A 22,988-nucleotide genomic window follows, 5' to 3' on the forward strand; every position below is an offset into this window, starting at 1 on the left:
TCCCAGTCTCGTCCCTTCCCCTCCCAAGGCCAACTTAATATTTGCTTCACCTTTAGATGATAACTTAACTCTTTTCTGCAACTCCCAGAATCCCATTTTTCTGTAAAGAAGCTAATAAAACCTTACTATCTCAACTCATTGGAACATCAAAATGATGGATATGGCTGTGTTGCAATGAAACTTTATTTATAAGAACAAACAGTCAGCCAATTTGGCCCTGGGATTGTAGTTTGCCACCCTTTGCTTTAGTATATCGATCAAGTTTCCTCATACTTTCCATGAAAGGTAGATTTGTCAGAAACTGTCACAGAGCCTTCCCTTTATAGGATCACGGTATACTGCTCTCTAGCCAGGTCTCCATTCAGTGCAGTACCTACACTTCAAAGGACTGTGTTGAATAAATGAGCTCAGAGATCAAATGAGAGCAAGTTAGCTGAGTTGCATCTGCTTCCCCATCAGCTATGCCCATTTGCCAACCTATAAATCACTTTCAAATATAGGTAGTGGTGCATAGAATTGTGCCTGAATATAAATCACTTGCCAAATACCCCACTCCCTCAGGGCACCTACACATGCATGCCAGAATAAAGGTCCCCATATAACTACAACAGAGAGCAGTGTAGTGATGACAATGGGTTGGGAGACTAGCAAGATGATCACTTATAGCAGTGAGATCAGGAAAGACACACAGAGAAGGGGGAAGAGGTGTCTTGGTGTCTATGATCTACAAACCACAGGATTATATATTTAGACTAACCTGATTGAATTAAATACCCCATGCCCAACTTTTCACTTTATAGTAGTGACTTCAAGGAAGTAAATTTTCTGTGCTTTTATAATCAATAAAATGGGGCTAATCTACCACTAACATTGTATAGGTTGCATATCCTCTTCTCCTCCTGTTGAAGAATGGATGGGATTTTGATAAGCAATGATAAAGGGATGACAGTCCAATCATGGGTGATGAGAGGAAGCAAGAGTACAGTAGCAGTAACAAATACAATGTGTTCCAGAGAAAGTAATCAGACGAGTTTGCTGGAGGAAGAACCCACAATAGGGCACTAAGGGTAGCAAAACTCAGAAGCCAGGTTGGGGTCCTGATGTAGAGCAAAATGAAAGCTTTCTAACTACTGCCCCAGAACCTGGGAGAATGCGGGCAATTGGTAAATATTTACTGAATTTGCCAAGTCACAGAATGCACAAAACTATAAATATTCATGTCTTAAGGATCAAAATAAAATGTGGCCCTGATTCAGTTTTCTTTTAAAAAAAGACTACCATTTAACAGGGCACTTCAGAAGTTTGCTAGGAATCAAAGCAGCGATGAGTAGGAGGCTTTGAAACCCTTCCATCCTCCCTCACACCCCAGTGCCAAGGCAGGAAGCCCAGGCGTGGGACTTGAGCACTGGCAGGGGCTTTGCCATCACTCCCCACTCCTGAGTCACATGCTAGAAGTCTGAGAAAGTCTTGATGATATAACTTAGCTACAAGTGGCTTCATTCATGGAATCAACACCAGGCCCAACCAGGACCACCAACCAGCCCCAAAACTGCTACAAAGGAGGTCTTCATACTTGAGATTCTTCTCCCCAGGGAGGGGGTGTTTGAGAACGGTGGGCTTGGGCAGTGACTCTGGGATGCTCTCTTGGGAGGAGTCAAGGCCTGTGCATGGCTCTGAACTCTGGCTGTCCTCCTCCAAAACCAATCTGCTTATTGTCATGCGCTTGTTCTTGGCGTGCAGTTCAGAGCCACCCTCGCTCTCATCAAGGGCTGCACTTTCATTTTCATCTTTCCTTGGTCTCTTGCTTTTGAGGACTGGTGATGTTGTGGACATCCGACTAGGAAGTACCAGATCTTTCTGGTCCAGCTTTGAGAAGGCTGCCTCAGAATCTTGTGCACCAGACAGAGTCTTGAAAGCTGCCTTCAGAGTCATCATTCCAATGGTGGTTGGGGAATTCGGTAGCTGCCTACAAGTAATGCAGACATACAAAGATCAGGTTGACCATTGTTGAGACAGCCACAACTGTTTCAAAGTGTCAAGCTTCAAGTGAGAGGATTCTTCAAGATGAGAACTCTTCACTTAAAAGAGGTTAAAGAGGAAGCACAGGAGGTATCATGCTTGCCTTGCATGCTTCTGACCTAGCACTGCATATGGTGCCCTGAATACTACCAGGACACACTCCTGAGCAGAAAGCCAGGAAGAAAAGGGACAATGTCACCCACCCAGATAATAATAAAGGCAGAGGTTGGGATAAAGAAATGGCACATAGTGCACATTCTTTGCATGCAGAAGACCAGCGTTCAATCCCATAACTACCAGTAGTGGCCACTAATAAGGCACCAGGAGTAGCCCCTGACCACTTAAAGATGTGGCCCCGAAAGGGTTATTTAAGTTGAAATACTGAATCTAAAATTCAAGTAAAGAGGGGCCAGAGTGGTGGTACATGTGGTAAGGTGTCTGCCCTGCCTATGGTTCGATCCCCCGGTGTCCCATATGGTCCCCCAAGCCAAGAGCGATTTCTGAATGCATAGCCAGGAGTAACCCCCTGAGCATCACCAGGTGTGGCCCAAAAAAAAAAAAAAAAAAAAAGGGACTGGAGTGATAGCACGGCAGTAAGGTGTTTGCTTTGCACATGGCCAACACAGGATGGGCCCAAACCCTGCATCCCATCTGGTCCCCCAAGCCTATCAGGAGCGACTCAGAGCCAAGAGTAACCCCTAAGTGCCAGGTGTTATCAAAAACAAAACAAAACAAAACAAAAAGAATCAAATAAAAAAAAAAAATAAAATTCAAGTAAGGAGCTGGAAAGATAGGTATGGGGTTAAGGCATTTGGCTTGCATGCAGCTGACCCTATTCAGAAGTCTCCCAACATGGTTGCTCCCCCCACCAATACTCTAGGAGCAACCTGTACAGTGAGCTAGAAGTGGCCCCTAAGCACCAAAGGTGGTCCCAAATACCCTACCCACCAGTACATAAAATGAAATTCAAGTAAAGTATCTTACTAGCAGCTGAGCCTCTAGAGAACTAATCTTACAGCTTCCTAACCCAGTCTGTAAGATAAAAATAATGCCCCTCCTTCAAAAGAACTCTGCATAGTTAGTGCCTAAAACTTGCAGTACCTCTGGAAAAAAAAGTGGCTGGCAATATCCCCTTCGGGAATCTTTCATGTATCCAAACCTAACCGAGAGAAGTGAAAAGCTGATCTTCAATCTGTCCTTTTTTTCTTTGTACTACTATTGCTATAATAGGAATGTTTTCTTAAGAATTCTCAGATTAGGCCAGAGAGATAGCATGGAGGTAGGGTGTTTGCCTTGCATGCAAAAGGATGGTGGTTCGAATCTCTGGTCCTCCAAGCCTGCCAGGAGCGATTTCTGAGCATAGAGCCAGGAGTAACCCGAGCACTGTTGGGTGTGAACCAAAACCAAAACCAAAAAAAAAAAAAAAAAAAAAAAAAAGAATTCTCAGATTAGGGCCAGAGTGATAGCACAGCAGCTAGAGGTTTGCCTTGCATGTGGTCGATCCAGGACTACCTGGGTTCGATCCCCAGCATCCTATATGGTTCCCCAAGCCTGCCAGGAGTGATTTCTGAGAGCAGAACCAGGAGTAATCACTGAGCACCACAGCCAGGTGTGCCCTCCCCCACAATTCTCAGAGCCCATATGTCAGAATAAGAAACTGCCTTATCAATATAAAACTACCACTGGATTATTTTAAATTTTGCAGTAGTCCTATGGATTGAACCCAGCTTTCCTATAAAACCATGCAACTTTACCCTGCAGGTAAAGGATGCATTTTATAGCTCAGAGGCTGGACACATGCTTTCCCACATGTGTGAAGGATCTCTTGGTTCAGTCTCAGCACTTGATTCCCTAAGCACGGCCAGGAGTGATGCAACCACCATCACACAGTGCCTCAACACACTTCACAATTGCCTGGGCATCCTGAAGCTCAAATCCCCTCTGCTCCCCAGACCCAGATTCCCAATGGTACTGCCCTTGTGTCTACATTTCCACTGTGCTTGTGAAGGGGTTTAAACTTGTGGTGATCTGGGGAATCTAGTTTGCACAGGTGAACCCCAATTCCAGAGCGCATTAAGAGATTCGGTATCCAGGGGGAAGTACTGAGTGTATATGAGTGAGACAGGAGAGAAAGAGAAGAGTCTTGGAGGAGCTTCAGGGTTCCAGCATCCCATCTTCAATATTCTCTTTTGGGTCTCTGCACCTCCCAGTGCCTTGTGAGTAATGTAGAGTAAGTTAGTAGATCACATCTTTAGAAGGCAGACCTTGCTCTCAAGAGGATTTTGCAGCAGACAACCCCAGTATGTGCCCCATCCCAAAAATGCATCCTCTCACCTTGAAGGTTCCTGGGGCGGCTTTGCCACAGGCTCTGGTGCCGGCTGTTTATTATCTTCCTTCAGGGCTGCTGGAGCAGCAGCCTCAGGTCTCAGTGCCCTTTTGGCCATCTGGAAGGGAAGCAAGGATGTCAGCAAGAAAATAGGAAGCCAGAGACCTCATTCATTCTCTGCTATTGCTACTGCAAACATACCCATTACCAGTATTTAAAATCCTACAAAGGAAGGCAGAGAGGGAAGGAGATCTCAAGAATTCTCTATATCTTGCTTTCCACCGAAAAAAAGAAAAAAAGTTTTCTGTAAGAAACGGGCAGTTCCAAGAGAATGTTAATTGTATGAATACTGCAAGAATTCTTTAATCCGGGGCCGGTGCGGTTGTGCTATATATAGCCTTGCCAGAGCTAGCCTAGGACAGACCATGGTTCGATCCCCCGGTGTCCCATATGGTCCAAGCTAGGAGCGACTTCTGAGCGCATAGCCAGGAGTAACCCCTGAGCGTCACCGGGTGTGGCCCAAAAACAAAAAAAAACAAAAAACAGGGCCCAGAGAGATAGCACAGCGGCGTTTGCCTTGCAAGCAGCCGATCCAGGACCAAAGGTGGTTGGTTCGAATCCCGGTGTCCCATATGGTCCCCCGTGCCTGCCAGGAGCTATTTCTGAGCAGACAGCCAGGAGTAACCCCTGAGCACCGCCGGGTGTGGCCCAAAAACAAAAACAAAACAAACAAACAAACAAACAAAAAACAAAACAAAAAAAGAATTCTTTAATCCTTGGACAGCAAATAATTATGTGATTTTACTCTATTGCTCCTCCATCACTCTGTTCATAATCACAAAAATATCTTTGGTGTTATATATTTCTTCTCAAACTTAAGATAGCTAATGTTGACATGTTTTTTTCTTTTGTATAAGTTTGTCTATATTTCCATAATTACATTTTGCCGTAACAACTCTTTGAAACTTTATAACATATGAAGCCCTAAGTACTAGCTCATCTTGCTCTCAAGTTTGTTTTCCTATAACTGAGGTTTTATGCATTAGACTAATTTCCAATCAGTCTAAAATTACTGTTATTTCAGATGTGCATCTGTAACCAGTGACGGTTTTTTTTTGGGGGGGGAAGCAGGGATTTAAAGATAGACTACACCAGGTGAATCTCAGGTTGTTCCTACCTCTGTGCTCAGTACTGGTGGTGCTCAGGGAACTATATGTAGTGCCAGGGATCAAAACCAGAAACAGCCACACACAAGGTAGGCCCTACAAGTAGCATCTTACAGAGCTGAGAGTTCTAGCCTCACAAAGAAACAGTGGCAGGTTATTTTTCAAGGATCCAAGGTCAGACCCATTACTTATTCTCTGGATATATCAAATTACAAATAATTTCAGATATATCAAATCGCTGTAAGAAACACTAATATGCTCTTAATATGGACTTCATAGCTACTGTCAGGGGTTAGAACGTTCTCAACACTCAAAATCTTGGTACAGGAACTGAAGCAAAAGTACAGCACTTGTCTTACATATGGCCACCCAGGTTCAGTCCCTGACATTGATATGATTCCCAAAGTTAGCCAATATCTGTGAACATTGCTGGGTGTGGTCCCCTTCCCCCAAGAAAATCTTGGTACTAAAAAAATAAGTTTCTCCTTAGAATCTAAGAGAACATAAGTTTTAATTCTTCCTGTCCTTTGCCAGAGCCTGACCATTTTTTTAAGCAAATGAATCTTCCTCTTTTGCTTCAGCACACTTTAACCACTCCATTTCTCATTAATAACACCACTGTGCCACATAGAAAACACTCTACCATCCCACACTCAAATTTCATCTCCTATGGGATCCACCATCTATGAGCTGTATTCTACTTTAACCAGAAAATTCTTCTCATATCGCATATTGAAAATGGACGTAAGGAATGGCTACGTGCCCACTTCCTTCTGCCAGGAGTTTCAGCTCCTACAGATCTCAAGTTCTGAGGAAGACTGCACAGAATTCAAGTCTCTCTCATACTCTTTCTCATTCATATGTAATACAATTTGTCTTTTCCCACTGCCTGCACATCCCTCGGAGCCACAGCCCAGCGAGGACGAGAGGCCAGGCCCACCGTGAGCAGGTAGGGGTCTGTGTCATCCAGGTGGCTTTCCAGGAAGCGCAGCATCTTCTGCTGGAAGACCTCATAAGAGAAGTTCTGGATAACAGGATGGGAAATATTCTTCTCACGGATAATGTTCAGGAGGTCATTTCTCAGCTTCTATACAGAGGAGAATTGAGTAAAAATTCATTGAGTCAAGACAACACCATTGGGCCAGAGTAGCTTATCACTCTAGGGGTAAGGCACCTAAATCTTGCAAAGGCCAATCCCACTTCAATCCCTGGTATGATCCCACATATGATCCTACTGGCCACTGCCAGGAGTAGCCCGTGAACACAGAACCCTAGGGGCTGTGGGGTATGGCCCCACAAAAATAAAAATCCAACTGGATGTCCAGTGGTACATATCCAGTGGTGTGGCACCTGCCTCACATAAATAAGGCTTTGGGTTCCATTCCTGGCACCACCAAATAAAGTTTAATAAATGTGAAAATATACATAAAATGACTGTCCATAGCTACATATTATCTGGGATCAAAACCAGGTTGCTATGTGTAAGGCAAGTACCCATTGTACTAATGCTCTAGCAAGCCCAAAGCCCCCATTTCATTTATTGATTGATTGATTGATTGGGGTTTCTTAGGCCATACCCTGTGGCACTCAGGGGTCACTCCTGAAACTATGTACTCAGAAATCACACCTTGGGACCATATGGGACGCCGGGGATTGAACCAAGGTTTTTCCTGTATTGGTCATGTGCAAGGCAAACACCTTACCACTGTGTTATTGCTCTGGCCCCTGCAAGCCCCATTTCAAATGTAATTTTTTTTTGGGGGGGGGTCACACTCGGCAGCGCTCAGGGGTTACTCCTGGCCCTGTGCTCAGAAATCACCCCTGGCAGGCACGGGGATATGGGATGCCAGGATTTGAACCACCATCCTTCTGGATGCAAGGCAAATGCCCTACCTCCATGCTATCTCTTCGGCCCCCATTAAATTTAATTTTCTAAAAAGAGCCAGCCCTCCCCCCAAGAATTGAGTCTCCATATCTATTAATACAGAATAAGCATTTCTAGGAATTTTCAATTCCAGGAAGAGCCTACACACTCCTCCCAACACTGCTGGATATGGCCTGTTGGTTCCCTACCACCACCAGGAGGGGTCCCTACTGAAAAACATTCCAATTCATGTATAGAATATTCTCACAGACATGTATGAGAAGAGTATGGAAAATAGGTATGCAATGTATATTCATATTAAGCACGCTTAATTGCATGCTTATGCAAAAAAATCTCTGAAAGGCTCGAAGAAAAAGCACGGACTCTTCTGAGAAAATAACAAGGATGACTGAGTCAGAGAAAGAATTTTCATTAAGCTCTTTTTGTACTTTTGAAATTTTTATAAATAATACATATTACCTTTTATTTATTCTATTGGGGGCTCCCAAGCAATGCTTGGGAGGTGCAGGGGCCCCTATTGGCCATTCGGTCCACCAGGCCAGTGTTCAATGCCAATCCAAGGACTAGAGGCTTAGGAGCTGCTGGGCTCCTAGCAGTGCTCAGGGGTCTCATGGGTCATACCTGGTTATTCTTGGGGTAGGTGGGTGAGTGGGGAGGGGCATATGGTGACAGGATTATCCGGGCTATCCCAGTGGTTCTCAGAGGGGTCATACCCAGTAATGTTTGAGGATTCCACATGTTTGGGGAATCTCAAAAACTAAAACTTTAAATTTGTGGGCTAAGGGGCCCGGAGAGATAGCAAAGCGAGCGGTGTTTGCCTTGCAATCAGCCAATCCAAGACCAAAGGTGGTTGGTTCAAATCCCGGTGTCCCATATGGTCCCCCGTGCCTGCCAGGAGCTATTTCTGAGCAGACAGCCAGGAGTAACCCCTGAGCACCGCTGGGTGTGGTCCAAAAACCAAAAAAAGAAAAAAAGAAAAAAAATTTTGTGGGCTAAGAAACAGGGCACTCGCCTTGCATGCTGCTGACCTACAGTTGATCCCTGGCATCCCAAATGTTTCCCTGAGCATTACTGAGTGTGGTCCCCCCTCCCCCCCAAAAAATGACCTATAAAAGATTATTAAGAAGGGGCCAACAGTATAGGTTTAAGGCATTTGCCTTGATGCAGCTGACTGCAGTTCAATCCCCAGCATTGCATATGATCTCCCAAGCACAGCCAGGCAAGACGCTTGAGTAGAGCCAGGAATTGCCCCTGAGCACAGGTAGGTGTTGTTCCAAAAGCCCAAAATAGAGGCCAGAACAATAGCACAGTGGGTAGGGATTTGCTTTGCATGCAGACAACCTGGGCTCGATCACATCCCATATGGTTCTCTGAGCCTGCCAGGAGTGATTTCTGAGTGCAGAGCCAAGAGTAACCCCTGAGCAGCACCAGATGTGGCCCATAAACAACAACAACAATAAATCCAAAAGCCCAAAATAAATACATTTATTGAGGAAAAAATTAAGAGCAAGATACAAAAGAACTTCTGACTCCAGGAAAATGAAGTCCCTACTAAAGCAGATTCTCAAATCAACAAGGATCAACACTTAAGTAAATAAAATTAGAAGGATTATAGTGGGGGCTAGAGTGATAGTATATGGGTACGGGTCTTGCAGTGGGTACACAGCCAACCCGAGTTCAATCACTAGCACCATATATGGTCCCCACCAACCAGAAAGGAAGTAAGTAAAATCATGTACATTTCTCTACTAAATGAAATCTGAAAAGCCATGTAATACTAAGTTATATAAAAAATAGCATACTAAGGTGCTGAAATTTTAAAGGTTAAGTAGTTAGAGCACATTCCTGACACAAATGTCTCCTCAAAAACAGGAGAGATTTAAGTCACATCAAATTTACCTGAGTTGTGGGGTCCTTGGACATATGTTTTTTCAAAATTTTTGAAGCCTTTTCAAATTCTTTGTTTTTGATACAAATAATGACAGCCTACAAAAGGAAGAAACCATTTTTAAAATCTGTTGAAATCAGAGTGTAATCAGAATATCACATATTAAACTCTACTGAAAAGTAAACTGAGTCCTACATACCCAATTCTTTTTCCAGTTAAGTCATTTTTATTTCCTTTGGTGTTTCTGAGTCACACCTGATGGTGCTCAGGGGTTACTCTTGGCTCTGTGCTTAGAAATCGTTCATGGCAGGTTCAGGGACCATATGGGATGCTGGGAATCAAACCTAGGTCCGTCCTGGGTTGGCTGCATACAAGGCAAACACCCTACCGCTATGCTATCTCTACAACTCCAGTTAAGTCTCAAAGTATTATTTGGTGTTTTTATCCTCTGCACTTGGAGCACACACAGTGATACTGTCAAAGGAAATCTGTCCACACTCCCAAACAGTGGGTACCACTATCAATGTGGGGAGGCATAAAGTCTTCTCAAATTAACAGATAACTTGACAGTTATTGTGCTTTGGAGCCACACCTGGCTGTGCACAGGAGTCCACTGCATGCAAGATAAGTTCCTAAATCCCCATGCTATCTCTGCAACTCTATTTCATTGGGGGGGGGGGGGAGGTTGTTGCGCTATATCCAGTAGTACTCAGGAGTGACCCCTGAAGTGCTTGAGAGACTATTGGTGCTGCTGACGAACATCAAACTGAGGTCAGCCACATGAAAGGCAAACACTCTACCACTTGTGCCACCACTCCGACCCCTCACATTTCTTTTTTTATCTTTTTTTTTTTTTTTAACCTTTGCTCAGGGTTTACTCCTGGTGGGGCTTGGAGAACCATATGAACCCGTCAGTTGGGTTAAAAAACAGGCACCCTGGGCCCGGAGAGATAACACAGTGGCGTTTGCCTTGCAAGCAGCCGAGCCAGGACCTAAGGTGGTTGGTTTGAATCCCGGTGTCCCATATGGTCCCCAGTGCCTGCCAGGAGCTATTTCTGAGCAGACAACCAGGAGTAACCCCTGAGCACCGCCGGGTATGGCCCAAAAAACAAAAAACAAAAACAAAAAAAAAAACAGGCACCCTACCTTCAGTACAATCTCCCCAGACCCTCATCTTTAAATTTCTTACTTATTTGGCTATAGTAGAAAAAGACTTTCTTGGATATACTATACAGTTTAATTGTATACACTGTCTCTTATCAACACACACACACACACAATCACTACACTATGTTGGCCAAAGATAGTATAGCAGTTAGGGCGCTTGCCTTGCATGTGCCAATTCAGGTTCAATCTCAAACAGCCCATATGGTCCCCCAAGGGAATGATTGCTAAGTGCAGAGCCAGGTAATCCCTAAACATCAGTGGGTGTAGTCCGAAACAGAAACAAAAGCAACTGTGCATCCATCCAAAACCACCCTTTAAATCTGAAAATGGAGATACCATGATTCCAGATCAAACAGTACAACCCTAAACAAGTATTTAAAGGATATGAAAACATTACTTGAAAGAACATTTGCATCCTTATTTTCAAAGTAGCATTAGTCATAATAGTCCAAATAGGGAACCAGCCAAAATACCAACATAAAGTTGTGTTTATTCCACTATTGAATTATTTAATTGTACCTACTGTGATGATACAAATGGAAAGTGAAACATGGGGCCGGCAAGGTGCCGCTAGAGGTAAGGTGTCTGTTTTGCAAGCGCTAGCCAAGGAAGGACCACGGTTCGATCCCCCGGCGTCCCATATGGTCCCCCCAAGCCAGGGGCAATTTCTGAGCGCTTAGCCAGGAGTAACCCCTGAGCATCAAACGGGTGTGGCCCCCCCCCAAAAAAACAAAAAAGCAAAAAAAAAAAAAAAAAAAAAAAGAAAGTGAAACACAGCTTCTCTTGTGTGGAAAATAACCAAAGCTAGTGAACTGGTACAATAAACAAAACAGTTCTTTTTTTTTTTTTTTTTGGTTTTTGGGCCACACCCGGTGATGCTCAGGGGTTACTCCTGGCTGTCTGCTCAGAAATAGCTCCTGGCCGGCACGGGGGACCATGTGGGACACCGGGATTCGAACCAACCACCTTTGGTCCTGGATCGGCTGCTTGCAAGGCAAATGCCGCTGTGCTATCTCTCCGGGCCCAACAAAACAGTTCTTGTGAAAAACTTAATGGATAAGGAATTATTTTGATAGTGTGAAGGCAGAACTTTGGTGTGAAGCTTATATACATGCCAAGGGAGACAAGATGAGGTGCTGGGATTCAAATTGAGTTCAGTTGAGTGCAAGCACCTTACCTGCTGTACACTGATACAGACCCTGGTTGCCTTGTTTGTTTAGGGGCCACACCCAGCAATGCTCAGGGGTTACTCCTGGCATCATACAGCGGATCATACAGGATGCTGGGTATCCAACCCAGGTTGGCTGTGTGCAAGGCTAACACCCTACCCACTGTGTTATCACTCCAGCCCCTATTATTTTAAGTTTTTTTTTTTGGTTCTTCTTATGCCACACCCGGCAGTTCTCGAGAGTTACTCCCAGTTCTGTGCTCAGAAATCACTCCTGGCAGGCTTGGGTGACCATATGGGATGCCAGACATAGAATCTGGGCTGAACATGTGCAAGGGAAACACCCTACTCACTGTGCTATCACTTTGCCCTCCCTTTTCCTCCTTCTCCTTAGCCTTTTACAAGGTGTATCCTTGAGACTGGCTTCTGTGCTGTTAATGCTTTTGAAAGCTGCATGTAGGTATAAAAGTTCCCTATTAGTGTTGAGCACTGGTTTTTTTTTGTTTGTTTGTTTGTTTTTTGGTTTTTGGGTCACACCCAGCACGCTCAGGGGCTACTCCTGGCTCTACGCTCAGAAATCACTCCTGGCAGGCCCGGGGGACCACATGGGATGTCGGGATTTGAACCACCATCCTTCTGCATGCAAGGCAAATGCCCTACCTCCTCCATGCTATTTCTCCGGCCCCAGTGCTGAGCACTGTTTCATTGCATGTAGTTTGTCTACTTTGTATATTGGTATATACAAGTTTATCCATTAATCTATTGAAGAATATGTGGACAGGCTGCAACTTTTATTTATTTTTATTTTGTTCTGATTTTTGGGTCACTCCTAGCAATGTTCAGGGGTTACTCCTGGCTCTGCACTCAAGAATTAATCCTGGCAGTGCTTGGAAGCTATCATATGAGATGTCAGGAATCGAACCTGGTTTGCCAATTGCAATCAGGGTCATTACTTATTTACTGACCAGTGACCATTACTTATTTTTGGGCAATACTCACATCCTGGGCCAGAGAGCATAACCATGAGACTCAATCTGCTAGAATACATACTTGGCATATAGGAGGTCCTGGTTCAATCCGCAGCACTACATTATTCCTCCCAGTGCCATCAGGAATAGACCCTGAGCACCACCAGGTATGACTCCAAAACAAAAACCCCAAAACCTGAACCTGAGCTGCCAGAGATTATATTCAGCACATGTGGATGCCTAGGGATTATAATATATGTGCACCAAGGTAGGGAATCTAAACCTGGCAGTATTCCTCAGGCTCTTCATTCCTGAGGCAAAAATACTGGAGAATTACATGTTTGAAGGGCCAGAGAGCCAGTCCAATAGGTAGGGTGCTTGCCTTGCATTTGGCCAACCCCTATCTCATATGATCCCAAGCACTACAAGTAATACCTGAGTGTAGAGCCAAGTAGCCTGATTCCTGCCCAATGTCGCCCAAAAATTAAAATAAGAAAATAGATTTAGACTATCATATAGAAAAATATGTTTAACTTTAAAATATAGCCAAACTGTTTTCCACTCCTATCTGCAGTATTAGATTTCTAGTTGGTCCACATCCTGATTATCAGCTGCTAGTATTTATAGCTCAGCATCCTAAAAATGTTCAGTATCTTCCTATGTGCTTATTTGTCACATGAATATTCTTTTGTAAGTCTCCAGCCCATTAAAAAAGATAGAATCTGGGCCCGGAGAGATAGCACAGTGACGTTTGCCTTGCAAGCAGCCGATCCAGAACCAAAGGTGGTTGGTTCGAATCCTGGTGTCCCATATGGTCCCCCGTGCCTGCCAGGAGCTATTTCTGAGCAGACAGCCAGGAGTAACCCCTGAGCACCGCCGGGTGTGGCCCAAAAACAAAAACAAGAAGAAACAAACAAAAAAAAGAAGATAGAATCTGGGCCAGAGTGGTGGCATAGTGATAGGGTGTTTGCCTTGCATACGGGTGACCCAGGACAGATGCAAGTTCAATCCCTAGCATCCCATATGGTACCCCGAGCCAGGAGTGATTTCTGAGCACAGCCAAGAGTAACCCCTGAGTGCCACTGGGTGTGCCAACACCCCAAAGAGAACCATTAATATTTTTTCCTCTCTCTTTTTTTTTTTGTTTTTGGGTCACACCGGCAGAGCTCAGGAGTTACTCCTGGCTCTGCACTCAGAAGCCACTCCTGGGGTCCAGAGAGAGAGCATGGAGGTAGGGCATTTGTCTTGCATGCAAAAGGATGGTGATCCGAGTCCTGGCATCCCATAGGGTCCCCTGATCCTGCCAGGAGCAATTTCTGAGCGCTTAGCCAGGAGTAATCCCTGAGCATCAAACGATGCAGCCCAAAACACCAAAAAAAAAAAAAAAAAAAAGACTAAAACGAACAAAAAGCAGTGGTGGAAAGGCAGGAATAGTAAAGTATAGCAGTTAAAGCTTTGACTTGCATGAGGCTGACCCAGATTTGAGCCCAGATGGTCCCTGAGCATTACATGGTGACCCCCAAATAAAAAGCAGTGATGGAAAAATGGCCCAAAGAGCTAATTAAATGTTTTCCATACAAGAGGCCTGGATTTGATTCCCGACATGAGTACAGCAAAGACTGTCCCCCAAGAAGCCCCCAGTCTTTTTTAATATCATATTTGTATGATCCTATTTATGGATTCTTTCTTCTGTTCTACAAATATTTTCTGAGAGTTATAAGCACCATAGTTTTATAGTAACTTATTTTATTTAAAACAAAACACTTTATTTTTTTTTTGGGGGGGGGGTCACACCTGGCAGCGCTCAGGAGTTACTCCCGGCTCTCTGCTCAGAAATTGCTCCTGGCAGACTCAGAGAACCATATGGAACGCCGGGATTCTAATCACCATCCTTGCAAACGCCCTATCTCCATGCTATCTCTCCAGCCCCCCACTTTTTTTTTTACTCCCCCTGCTTTCTTCCTTGTGATGATCAGAGGAGTCACGCACATGCCTGGCTGTGGTGCTTGCACCCATCAGCTGGGCAACATCAGGTCAGTGCCTACACTCAAGCCACAGTACTCTCCCCCAAGCTCACACACTCTGATGCTTGCCATGGGCTGCTGGGGTCATGTGCTTGCTAGAGTTGTACTCCTAGTCATGGCGCTCACACGACCTTCACTGTGATGCTTCCTTGGAATTGTATCCCTTTATTAGGGTTAACACACACCTGGCTATAGTGTGGCCAGAAAAAGCCACACCAGAATCAGAGATGTGAGGCTCAAACAGCACAGGCATTGCTGTACTTCATACATTCAGTGGCACCATTGATTCAATTTGCCAACGATTGCCTTGCAGTGCAGCCAACCCTGGTTCGATCCTTGGCTTCTCACATGGTCCCTGTGTACCACCAGGAGTAATTCCTCAGTGCAGAGTAACCCTTGAACATCAGTGGATGTTCTGTCCACAAAACGAAACAAAAAATAAATTCCACTGAATTTGTAACAAGTTAAATTATCAATTGGAGAAAATTGATCTTAGCTATATTATCTTCCAATGAAGCAGGTATAGACTTCCAATTTTTGGCCTTCTTTTATCTGCATTTTATTTTCCACATATAATTGGTAGACTTATAGCTAAGTATTTCTTTGTTTTATGCTTTTGTGCCACAGTGACTCTGAGTTCAAGATTTATCACTCCTGGAGGGCCAGAGAGATAGCACAGTGATAGGGCGTTTTGCCTTGCATGCAGCTGATCCAGGACAGTGGTTCAAATCCTGGCATCCCATATGGTCCCCTGTAACTGCTAGGGGCGATTTCTGAGTGCGGAGCCAGAAGTCACCCCTGAGCACACTCAGGTGTGATCCAAAAACTAAAAAAAATGAATCACTCCTGATGGGAGCACACATAGAGGGACCATATAGGAATTGAACACAGATTAGCAGTGTGCATTGCAGGTCCCCTACTCACTGTGCTATAGCTCCAGCCCCGTATCTAAGAATTTCTTATCCTTTCCTTGAAACACTATAATCTAATTTTACAGTATTCATGGCTAGGGCTGAAAAGATGGCTCAGAAGGCTGAACTGTATTCTTTGTATACAAGATTCCTGGCACCATGTCCCCCGAGCACCAAGATGGGAGTAATTCCCGACACAGCCAGGCTTATGCTCTCCCTCAACCTAAAATGTTTACTGGTAATTGAATGTACTGACCTAGTTAGTCTGCAATCGTGCCAAACTTAATGGAGTTGTCTTGTGCGAACTCCACAGGATCTCCAAAGAACAATTTTATTCTTTCTTTCCAATTCTGTCTTTTGTTTATTTGTATGTAAAGACTGTGCTTGGCACTTCATTTATTTTTATAAGTCAACTAGAAACTTGGTGTCTCTTACACTCTGAGCTTTAATAAATGCACAAGAACAAAATTATTTTGAAAATTGCCAAATGTAAAAGCAATTATTCATCTCTTTAAAAATAACTTCTGGGCCAGAGCGGTGGCGCAAATGATAGGGCATTTGCCTTGCACGCGCCAACATAGGATGGACCATGGTTCAATCCCCCAGTGTCCCATATGGTCCCCCAAGCCAGGAGCCATTTCTGAGCGCATAGCCAGGAGTAAACCCTGAGCATCGCCGGCTGAGGCCCCAAAACCAAAAAAATAACTAACCTATGTTTGACCCCCAAGACCCCGTATGGTTCCTCAAGCACCATCAGGAGTAATTCTCTAGTGCAGAGCCAGGTATGGCCCCAAAACAACTTCATGGATGGATCAGGGATAGCTTAATGGTTTGCATGGGGGAATTCTGGGTTTAAAAGATAATGTTCAGGGCTGGAGGGATAGTACAGCCGGTAGAGGACTTACCTGGGCTTGATCCCTAGCATCCCATATGGATGTGATTCCCAAGCTCAGGAATGTCCAAGCCTGCCAGGAGTGATTCCTAAGCACAGAGCCAGATGTAACCTCTTGGGTTACACCAAACCAAAGCCAACAACAACAACAAAAACAAACCAAAACCAACAACAACAAATAGTTCTAAGAGCATGTTTTTATTGCACCTCCCATACCTCATAAAGGGAGGGAAGAATAATGCTACACAACAAAAGGGGGGGAAACAGGGGCTGGAGCGGTGGCACAGGCCTTGCACGCACTAGCCTAGAGTGGTCTGATCGCCCTAGCGTCCCATAGGGTCCCCCAAGTCAGGAGCGATTTCTAAGCGAATAGCCAGGAGTAACCCCTGAGCATCACTGGGTGTGGCCCAAAAAACAAAAAAAGGGGAGGGGGCAAAGCTTCTGCAGGAACATGCCATACATGTTCATCTCTGTTCCACAGAAGTTTGGGGAGTCTTTAGGTACAAAGAGAAAACAAATGCTGTGTCAGCAATCATTAACAATCGGCAGAAGCAGCTCTCAAACTTCTTGGTCTCAGGATTTATATATATTCTTTTTTGGGGAGTAGGGGTTTGGGCTACACCTGGCAGTGCTTAGGGGTTACTCCTGGCTCTGACTCAGAAATCACTCCTGACAGGCTTGGGGACCATACGAAATGCTGAGAATCGAATCTGGGACCATCGCAGGTCGGCCACGTGCAAGGCAAACACCCTACCACTGTGTTATCTTTCCAGCCCCTCATATACATTCTTAAATGTTATTGAGGACTCCGAATACCCTTTTGTCTATGTGGTTGTATTTGTGGATATGTACCATATTAGAGATATAAAACAGAAAACTTTAAAGTATTTATTTTTGGGTTTTTTTATTTTTGGGTCACACCTGGCAGCGCTCAGGAGTACTACTGGCTCTATGCTCAGAAATCGCTCCTGGCAGGCTCAGGGGACCATATGGCATGCCGGGATTCGAACCACCGTCCTTCTGCATGCAAGGCAAATGCCCTACACCCATGCCATCTCTCCGGCCCCTTTAAAGTATTTATTAATTCATTAAAAATTACAAGTTACGGGGCCGGGCGGTGGCGCTGGAGGTAAGGTGTCTGCCTTGGGCCCGGAGAGATAGCACAGCGGTGTTTGCCTTGCAAGCAGCCGATCCAGGACCAAAGGTGGTTGGTTCGAATCCCAGTGTCCCATATGGTCCCCCGTGCCTGCCAGGAGCTATTTCTGAGCAGACAGCCAGGAGTAACCCCTGAGCACTGCCGGGTGTGGCCCAAAAACCAAAAACAAAAAAAAAAAAAACAAAAAAAAAGGTGTCTGCCTTGCCTGCGCTAACCTAGGACGGACCGCGGTTCGATCCCCCGGCGTCCCATATGGTCCCCCAAGAAGCCAGGAGCAACTTCTGAGTGCATAGCCAGGAGTAACCCCTGAGCGTCACAGGGTGTGGCCCAAAAAACCAAAAAAAAAAAAAAAAAAAAAAAAATACAAGTTACAGGTTAATACAAAAAAACTATAAAAATTACTATATTTTAGGGGCTTAGGAATAGTTCCTGCTATGCTCGGATAATTATACTGGGTGTCTAGGATTAAAACCAGCCCTACCATGTACCAATCAAACACCTTAACCTCCATTCCATCTCTCTGGCCCCCAATTTTTTCTGTTTGAGTTGGATTTTTGGGCCACACCTGGTAGTGCTTAAAGGCTTACTCATGGCTCTGCACTCAGGAAGTACATCTAGAGGGTTTGGAGGACCAAATGGGGCACAGGGATCAAACCAAATGGACAGCATGCAAGACAAGCGATCCACCCACCCATTCACTATACTATTACTCCAGCTCCATCTGGGCCCCTATTTTGTACAGTACTATACATTATTTGGAAAATATTCACAAAGTTATGTAGATCTCCCATTTTGGACACATTTGTCAAAAATAGTTTAGAAGTCAAAATTATTAGTATCACCACCAATCTTTACAGAAAACGTTTTTCGTATTGGTATGCTTCTACTTGTTTTTGTTTGTTTTTTAGGGCCACACCCGATGATGCTCAGGTGTTACTCCTGGCTACGCGCTCAGAAATCGCTCCTGGTTTGGGGGACTATATAGGGCGCCAGGGGATCGAACTGTGGTCCATCCTAGGTTAGTGCGTGCAAGGCAAACACCTTACCGCTTGTGCCACCACTCCGGCCCCAAGAAAGTAACTTCTTATCACCAACATCTGAGTAACTAGAGCCACTCATCCTCAAGTAAAAATGGCACTCCATTAAAAAAGCATTTCGAGGGCCCGGAGAGATAGCACAGTGGCGTTTGCCTTGCAAGCAGCCGATCCAGGACCAAAGGTGGTTGGTTCGAATCTCGGTGTCCCATATGGTTCCCCGTGCCTGCCAGGAGCTATTTCTGAGCACACAACCAGGAGTAACCCCTGAGCACCGCCGGGTGTGGCCCAAAAAAAAAAAAAAAAAAAAAAAAAGCATTGCGAACAGCATGCAATTTAATTGGACACATTCTTTTACTGAAAACCACTTTTATGCTTTGGTATACAACAGAAATGATTCACATAACTTCCTAATATCATCACAAAATGCTGAAAAGATGTCCATTCAAGGATCTATATGTTAAGGTTTATTTAGTCTTTTAATTTGCTATACCTCAAATATGTTAATGGAAACTGGCTTTTTCCACAGGACCCCAGAATCCACTGAAAAAGCTGAAGTCATAGTATAGAGGGCAAGTGCTTGCCTTGCAGAGAGCCAAGCCACTTTCAATCCCTGGTAACCCTTATGGTTCCCCAAGCCCCACCTGGAGTGTTCTTCTATGAGCACAGGGCAAGGAGTCAGCTCAGAGTACGATTAGGTGTGGCCAAAAAACCAATAAAAGAGAAAAAGGCTAACTAACATTTTGACATTATGAAAAATTTTGACACATAAAAGGATCCTAAAAGCCTGTAGAGATTCCTGGATGAGATACTGAGAAGTCCTAACTTAACATTATTTTATATACTTAAAAAAATATTGCTGAGATAAGTGAACATGGTATTTACTGTCCAGGAAATCAATATAATTTGAGCCAGTCTCTAAAATGACTCTTAAGGCTCCAATTTCCTGCACAGTTCCATTGTACTTTATAATCCAGAGCTGGTCTGGTCTGTATGACCAATTGTATAATATTATATCACTTCTAAGGTTAGTTTTAAATGGGGGACATAGCAATAAATAGTTCAAAGAGCTAGAATGTATGCTTTGCACTTGAGAGGCCTGAGTTTAGCTCCAAATACTGTACGGTTTTGGAAAGTCCCAGAACCACTGGATGTGACCCCAAAACAAAACAAGGTAGTGTTTTCTATCTGGCCTCCCCAAATGAATTCCTTGGGGAAGCAAACCACCCTGTTGTATGTAGGTCAATGAAGAGACAAGAACCAACAGGACAAGACCATTTTACACTAAAGCTTGAATTCTACTATTTTCCTGGCGGTTGTTTTCTATTGAAAACTAGAACCAGGGGCCAGCGAGGTGGCGCTAGAGGTAAGGTGTCTGCCTAGCAAGCGCTAGCCAAGGAAGGACCGCAGTTCGCAGTTTGATCACCCGGCGTCCCATATGGTCCCCCCAAGCCAGGGGCAATTTCTGAGCGCTTAGCCAGGAGTAACCCCTGAGCATCAAACGAGTGTGGCCTGAAAAACCAAAATAGAGAAAAAAAAAAAAAGAAAACCAGAACCAAAAGTAAGCAAGGAAGCCATCCTTCAATCTCAGGAGAGTATTTTGGTGTACTGGGTGGGACCACTCCCAGTAGTGCTTGGGGGTCCTGCACAGTAGTGGATGAATGAACATGCAGTGGCAGGTCATGCCACTGCATGTCAAGCATGCACACTATCTGGCCATCAAATGCATTTTGTCTGCAACACAAGGAAATAAATGAGTTTCTTATGAGGGACTTGAGCCAGAACCACTGAATTAAACTGCCTGGTACCCAGCTTATAGTTGGTTTTGGGGGCCACACCTGGCAGTGCTCAGGGCTTACTCCTGGCTCTGCACTCAGAAATCGTTCCTAGCAGGCTTAGGGACCATATGAGATGCTGGGAATTGAACCCGGGTCCGTTCCAGGTTGGGTCCGTCCCAGGTTGGCTGCGTGCAAGGCAAACACCCTACCACTGTGTTATTGCTCTGGCCCCAGTTTATAGTTTTAAACTGTTTTAGGTCAATTTACTGAACAGCACCAAGTTTAACAAGAGACCTGGTACTTACTGAAAATAGAAATCAACCTCACAAAATGACTGATTATTATTTTAAGGGAATTTAGATTTTACTGATGAGTCCCCAAACAAGAGCACTGCGGACTTAAATATTAGTAAAATAATATAAACAAGCAGTCAAAAGATCAAATCCAAAGACTCTTTTTGGGAAGAGGCAGGATGACAAATCTATAGCACTACGTGTAAAGAAGCTGCATTTTTCAAACAGCAACTTACTAAGAGGTACGTAAATTACCCTGAACTCATTCCAATTTTTCCTATCAAAGCTAATCTGAGTAGGCATGCACTTCTCCTCCAACACAAATCTGACTAACTTATACCAAAAATCTCTTATTAAAATTATTTTTCCTTGGAACTGAATAATATTAGACTAAGCAATCTCTGCAAGACTAAAAGTAATTCCTGCCCAAGATCCTAACTAAATAAATATCTGCACCTCAATTGTTTTTTTTATGTCACCTCAGTGCCAAGCACATATTCAAGGGACTTACAAACTCCTTACTCAGCCAGGTTTTGTGTCACCACCCTTCACTGCAGCCTGAGCTCCCATCCCTGAGGGAAGGGGGTTCTTTTCTTAGCAATTTCTTTATCAACCACCAAGGCCATGCTGACTCCAGTCCCACCTCTGCATTTGTTCCCATAACCCTAATCTTGGTTACTAGAGGAGAAAAGGCTTTTCCTGAAGGGTTCCCATGGCCACTTCCTAGATTTTAAATAAAAATAAGACCTACTTAAAACTGACTGAGCCGGCCCAGAGAGATAGCACAGCGGTGTTTGCCTTGCAAGCAGCCAACCCAGGACCTAAGGTGGTTGGTTCGAATCCCGGTGTCCCATATGGTCCCCCGTGCCTGCCAGGAGCTATTTCTGAGCAGACAGCCAGGAGTAACCCCTGAGCACCGTTGGGTGTAGCCCAAAAACCAAAAAAAAAAAAAAAAAACCGACTGAGCCACAGCAGCCCCAAATCCCTAACACTTTGCAAGAACAGTTCCTAGGCCCAGCTCAGTCTTCAGCCAAGCATTCTAACCTGTTGGCATCCTTGGGGTGCCCAAACCTGAAACCAATTATTCCAAGGCCATTCACAGTGCTCCTGAGTGGTCCAATAACCTCCAAAAAAAGTGAAAATTCTTAAATTCCACTCCACTTCTTATATACTATACTCCCTCAGCCACCAAACGAGATCACAGAAACTGAGTACCTGCCACGTATCGTTCTAAGCCTGGGCTGGGAAGAGACACCAAGAAAGTATCTCTGTGTTTCATGTTCTTTCTTATCCATTTTCTCTTCATCCTACACAGAAAAGTAGAGCACTATCTTACCCGCCCCCCCCCCCCCCGAAAGACTTCTGATTTTTGTTTAAAAGAAAAAAACCTTACAGCCTCCTTGACAAGTTTCCTACTGGATTCGACCACTGCCTCTGTCAGTGTGAATTCCGTTTTAATCATCTCCAGCACATTGATCGCTGATTCCAGAGGTGTGAGCTCAGCCTCCATGTCAAAGGAGCAGTCTAGGACAAAGCATAGTTTGCATTTAGGCTGATTCCTAAGGGATGGAAAAGTCATGCTCCAAATATCTTGTAATCTTAAAAAAAAAAATGCATGCAAACATGCTAAGAATTGCATTCATGCACATCCTAATTACAGGCTTCAGAAGCCACGGATTGAAAGTGCCCTTTCTTAAGACAAAGTAAAAAAAAAAAAAAAATCATTTTTAACACATACACTCTAGTCTCAAATTTCAGGACACGCAGTAGTCTCAGATACAAGCAACCAGACAAGCAAGCTAGTACGTCTAAACAGCTGTCTCGAGATCAATTCAGAAAAAAAAAATGCGCTCAGACTCAACACTGTCGGGAGGCAGAGGTGGGATGGGGTGGAGTGTGGGGGAGTGTCGGGGAAAGAAAGAGGTCCCTCTTAAAACTCAGACAACTGCAGACTAAGGGGCGCGCAAGAAACAGGTGGGAGGAAATGAAAAAAAAAAAAAAAAGAGGGGGGGAAGCACTGGAGAAAACTAGAGCTAAAGATCCGGCGATTCCTAAAGAAAAAAAAAAAAAGATGGAAAGAAACAGCAACGCACCAAATCCAACTTTGCAAAAACAGCGACGTAAGAATCCTAAAGAAGTTGCAAACATCCTAAAAATTGCCAAGAAGAAAACAACACCCCCAAATGAGGGCCATACCTAAATTCTCCCCTTCTTCAATGCGCGACAGACACTGCATGACCCGCAGCAGCCGGGACACGGTGTGCTCCTTCCCCAGGGGCCTGACAAGCAGAGCTGGGGAAGAAGAAGAAGAAG

General features: G+C 44.4%; 1 protein-coding gene across 1 annotated transcript in view; it reads right to left on the minus strand.

Annotated features, from left to right (window-relative positions):
• TERF2 (telomeric repeat binding factor 2) overlaps positions 1-22,988 on the minus strand; it is a 33,492-nt gene that overhangs the window by 9,863 nt on the left and 641 nt on the right. Inside the window, exons 2-7 of the mRNA XM_049787428.1 lie at positions 22,872-22,967; positions 22,069-22,199; positions 9,296-9,382; positions 6,452-6,598; positions 4,354-4,463; positions 1,574-1,966 (exon numbers count right to left, since the gene is read on the minus strand). Coding sequence (XP_049643385.1) covers positions 1,574-1,966; positions 4,354-4,463; positions 6,452-6,598; positions 9,296-9,382; positions 22,069-22,199; positions 22,872-22,967 — 964 coding nt within the window. The remainder of the gene's footprint in view (positions 1-1,573; positions 1,967-4,353; positions 4,464-6,451; positions 6,599-9,295; positions 9,383-22,068; positions 22,200-22,871; positions 22,968-22,988) is intronic.

The sequence above is a fragment of the Suncus etruscus genome, chromosome 14 (assembly GCF_024139225.1).
Source record: "Suncus etruscus isolate mSunEtr1 chromosome 14, mSunEtr1.pri.cur, whole genome shotgun sequence".
NCBI classification, from domain to species: domain Eukaryota; kingdom Metazoa; phylum Chordata; class Mammalia; order Eulipotyphla; family Soricidae; genus Suncus; species Suncus etruscus.